Here is a 5375-nt window from a genome sequence, read left to right on the forward strand (position 1 = left end):
TTCACCCATACACATCTCACTGAAAATGCCATCCCATATATAATGTTACACATACTCCCCATAACACATTAAAAAAAATGTCACACAACACATATCTCCATATTCAATTCTTGTTTTAGACATATACACCCATAATACAAGTCCAATTACATATCCTATTGTTATTCCATACATACACTTACCTAAAGAATATTTGCATATGTAATTATTGTTTCACACACCTAACACATCACGTAGAAAATGACAAGGATGCACACATGCCCAGATATTTTACTTTAATTTTACACTCAAGCATGCACCCATACAACATTTAAAACATCCCACATAATATGAATGAAAGATTAAACACCTTAAAATCATTAAACTAGTTAGAAACATCACTCACTACATTAAAATAATATCATAGTATATTATAATTTATATATCATTACAAAACAACACTTTCATCTAATATACCCTAAAACTGCTTCTACTTGGCTAATAGCTCATTTTCCTTGGAGGTAAGGAAACAGGTTAACGACCCAAGACCTAGAGGCATTTGGCAGAAGTGAAAGCCCACCCCCTTACGGACCACCAACGGGTTATTCTAGGTGGCGTGATTTTCCTTGAATAAGGGTGATGAGCCAGCCTCCATTTACGCTTAACAACCAGAGATGATTGTCCTCACTACTAATTTGACAACTAAATTGTGATAAATTTTCTTATAATAAATTTTCCCCCACCAAAAAACACTCACATCTAATATAAAATCATAAATAAGTAAATAAATATATTAACAAACCGCGGGATGGAATGTGTCATGGATTAAATATAATTCCACTACTTACACTGGTACTACTTTTTGACTCATCATAGCAAGATATAGATTTTCAAAGTGATGCGGACGAAATATATTAACAAACCGCTGGATGGAATGTGTCATAGATTAAATGTAATTCCACTACTTACACTGTACTACTTTTTGACTCGTCATAGCAAGATGTAGATTTTCAAAGTGATGTGGACGTTCCGGTAAGATTATGCATGCATAACAGATTCACCTATGTAATGGAAGTTAGTGATGAATGAACTATAAGACAATGGATCCATGTGGTTGGCGTATGTTTGCACCAGTAAACCCAAAGCAAATTGAAAAAATAGGTGGCATCCATGAAAGTTACTGCACATGGTCTACCTAATTGAAAAATATGTACCAACAGACACGTTCTGCACATTTAGATTGCTGTGTCTAGTCAGGTCAAGGGAATAGTTAAAATTGGGTTGGAAACCGATGAGAAAACCTAGACACACCAGGGAAGGAGTGATGGCAGGAGAGACCTACTGGCCTGGAGACTGAAATGCAATCAAGCAGGAACAGTATAAACCTAATCAATGCAGGTTATCCATGAAATTATAATTTAAGCAATTGGTAATCTGATCAGTTGGGGATCCATGGCTTCCTTTGCAGTGCAATTGGGTTTATTGCTATGGCTTCTCCCATTGCAGTCTGTGCTCGGCTCCTCCAACCGTTTGCTATGGGTAAATATACTCAATGCTTTACAAAATTATTTTAATTTCAAAACAGTATTCATTTAGTGCATCTCTGAGGTAACTTGCCTAGTTCATACCATGTCATGTACTGTTAATAGAATGTTAGTCAATCAATTCTATTTCTGATGTTGTTGTTATTGGAGTGCAGGAGGACTGTAGCAATGGGTGCGAGTCAAAATTCTGTAGAGGTCTGCCTCCTTATCTTTGATTCTGATTTCTTTGAAGGACTGGGGTTTTGATTGAGTATGATTATTGGTATTAAGTTAAGGGGTTCTTTAAATAAGTTGTTGTACTCTGTTTCATCCGTGAATGTAAAGAACATTTTTCAGATTTCAAACATAAATTGTTGTACTCTGTTTCATCCATGAATGTAAGGAACATTTTTCAGATTTCAAACAAGGGTTTTGAGAAGAACTGTTACTTTATGTACTTTAATGGCAGAGGCACCGATTCTGAGGTATGGGCGATACTGCGGAGTGTTTTACACTGGATGCCATAACGAAGCTCCCTGCGATGGGCTGGACAGCTGCTGTAAAAACCATGACTATTGCATCACCCGCACTCACAATTATCTCAACATCCAGTGCAATCAGAATTTGCTGAGCTGCCTGAGCGCTTACATTAGTTCTGGACAAGCTCAGTTCAGAGGCACCAAGTGTCACAGCCAAACGGTGGTGAATACCATCGACTTTGCCATTAAGGCAGGTCTCTGGATCGGAGGAAGGATACCGTCCCGAGATCTGCAAAACTCCTCCTCTGCCTCTACAGTCTTTCATAGTCCCTAATAAGCTCAGCCTGACAAATAATTTCAGCCTTATCAGTGTTGTTACTTGAAGTCTAATGTCCAAAATTTTCAGATGATGGATAACAATTAGAAAGTCGAAACCCTTACTTTCCATCGCACAGTTAAGACTTAATGTTCTGATGTTGGTCTAAGTGGGAGGTCGTCTCTGAAGGTTTATTCTTCTTTAACATACATAGATTCTTGTTCACTATTGGATCAGCTTGGGCACCGAAGGACTTTCAAGTAGGTTTTGTCTCTGGACTCTCGGATTTCCTTTCTGTACTCCATTTATTTGTGGATTTGGTGTGAAATAACAAGTAATGTTTGTGCTATTTTATTTATCTGAATTGCCATGGGAATAGAATGAAAGTTTATCATAATTTATTTAGTAATGGGAGATTGTTTTATTATTTTTATTGAAGGATAATTATTTAGAATAATTTGCAAGTGATTGTAATGGCAGGTTTTTATTCTTGCGAGATGGTTTTAGATATTAGACAGTTACTTACTTTTTTGCATTTTTTGCAAGTGATTTGTAATGGACAAGTTTTTATTTTGGTCAGATGTTTTTAGATGTTGTGCAATGGTATCCCTACATCTATATCAGAGAAAACCAAATAAAAACAGTTTTAAATCATATTTCAAAACCAATATCATATATATAAAAGTTGGACAACCCCGCATGAGGAGATATTTTAGGAGCTTCTTATGTTGGCACCGATACTAATGGTACCTTATTTTGAGAAAGTGACAAAATCCATTTCAATTGGAGTTTAATCCAATCCAATTCTCCATAATATATGGAAAACGTAACTGTGGTTCGTGAAAATAAGTTTCAGTTGTTAAAATAGCGTCACTGATCAATACAACAGAGTTTTTTTTAAAGAATTCAGTTGTAATGCTTTTCTCCTTTGATATTTCATCATTGATGAATGAAGCAGGTTTTAATTTTTCAGTTACAAACGACTCTGAAAAGGGAGGGGAGGAGCCTGTAGGGTTTTATTGTGCTGTGAGAAGCCCAAGTGGTATACAGCCCTGTTTGAAATGATGTTCAATACTTTGATGCATTCTTTAAAAAAAAAAAGGAATTTCAATTATTTATATTCCTTTTCAGACTTCCAGGTTATCTATTGTTAATATAGATGTGGGAAAAATGTTAGCAGAGAAATTGAGGAAAATGTTTAGGCGATTTTGAATAGAGAAACCAATACTGTCGAGATTGCAATCAAAAGATGTGAGAGGGGAAACTTTGATTCACCAAAGTGGTATGGACTAAATGAATGTGGAGAGCTATGCCAAAACACAGACAGGAATTAATAACAGAGATGTGCAGATTGAGATGTTCAACCATTCCTTCAAAACCTTGGATCATTCAAGGCTCAATAGCAAGGAGATCTGATGCTGAGAGGATCGGAATCAGAGGAAGAATCAAGACTTTCAGGGCATCAAGCCTGCATATAATTTGCTATCCTCAGCATGCTTTCCAAGATGTTTAAGATGTTAAAACAGTGAGCTATCAGGTTTAAACATCAAAATACAGATAGTTCAGTCCAAGAGGCAGGGTCCCATTCAGTTAACATCATAACGAGGATTTCATTTCAGAGACTGAATCTCGCGGCCAGAGGTAGCAACAGGCCTCTGGGAAATGGCACTACCTAGAATAATAATTTAACAAATGATAAGGAAAAACAAAAGACTACTCGGAAAGTGGGTGGTGGATACTGAGGCTTACCTGGAGTCCTTTCTCTCATAACTTTTGTTAATGAGATTACAAGTGGAAGATGTAGAACATATTCCAATAGTTTTAACTGTTCAAGATAGAAGGCAAGGCTGATAAACCCTGTATTGTTAACTTTAATGAGATTACTCGGAAAGTGGATGGTGGATATTAAGGCTTACACAGAGTCCATTCTCTCATAACTTCTATTAATGAGATTACGAGTGGAAGGTGTAGAACATATTCCAGGAGTTTAACAGCTCAAAATAGAAGAAAAGGTTGTTAAACCCTGTAATGTTATCTTTGAATGAGATTTCTCGGAAAGTGGGTGGTACTGAGGGGGACTTTTAACAATGAGATTACAAGTGGAAAGGTTAGAACATATTCCAGGAGTTTAACCATTTAAAGTAGAAGAAAAGGCTGATGAGGCTGGTGTAGTTAAGAGTTAATTATTAGAAAGGGGATATTTTTTTGTTAATTTAACTTAACTTATGAGGTGTAGATTAGTTGATTGGTAGGAGTTTTAGTTTTTATTAAATTTTAAGTTCAAATATTTTGCGAAGAGGTATGGAAGACATTTTTAGGCTAATTTCATTGATTGTTCACTTTTAGTCATATCAAGGAACATTTCACTGATGATCCTCTTTTAAGGGAATTAAACTATCCCAAGAAGCATCTCACTCTAGACCCAAGCTTGACCAAGCTTACTCAAGATCTTGGTGATAGCATCTCATGGATAGACAAATCATTCTTCGATGATCCTCTTTTAAAGGAATTAAACTATCCCAAGAAGCATCTCACTCTAGACACAAACTTGACCAAGCTTACCCAAGATCTTGGTGATAGCATCTCATGGATAGACAAATCATTCTTCCATGTAACATTAAAAATGACTCTGAACTAAACTCAATATAATTAAAAAACAAAACAAAATAAATTTTATTTATGAATTCAAGCTCTTGTGATTCATAATGTTTAGAGAAATAGTTTTAATTTTTTTCAGCTTAATCACATTAATATTTTCTGTGAATAATAAGAAAAAACTATTTCTCTAAAAATAAATTTTAATTCAAAATTTTTCAGCATAATAAAGATGAAAAGAACATAATAAACCAATAATATTATTTTTTTCAAATTTCATAAAATGTTTATTTAAAAAAATCAATTTTATTTAATATATATAAAATTAAAATATTATATATTTAGTAATTTACTTACCCACAATTTGAATAAAATTAATCAAGATATATAATTTTTTATATCTAGAAACTTTGCAGATGACATGGGCAGCTCAAATTCAAATCATAGAAAAATTCTCCACATTTTACGAAGATTTACGAGAAT

At 34.7% G+C, this 5375-nt stretch overlaps 1 protein-coding gene across 1 annotated transcript; it reads left to right on the plus strand.

The window, feature by feature from the left end:
- Positions 1-1110: 1110 nt before the first annotated feature.
- Positions 1111-2655, plus strand: LOC149159020 (phospholipase A2-alpha-like). Its single transcript, XM_089433433.1, has 3 exons — positions 1111-1518; positions 1679-1718; positions 1972-2655. Exons 1-3 carry the CDS (start codon positions 1432-1434, stop codon positions 2313-2315), a joined length of 471 nt encoding a protein of 156 aa, XP_089289559.1. The 5' UTR covers positions 1111-1431; the 3' UTR covers positions 2316-2655.
- The last annotated feature ends 2720 nt before the right edge of the window (positions 2656-5375 follow it).

Source organism: Pinus tabuliformis, chromosome 5_2, assembly GCF_031772625.1.
Source record: "Pinus tabuliformis cultivar Carrire ecotype Pingquan chromosome 5_2, CPIR1, whole genome shotgun sequence".
NCBI lineage: Eukaryota > Viridiplantae > Streptophyta > Pinopsida > Pinales > Pinaceae > Pinus > Pinus tabuliformis.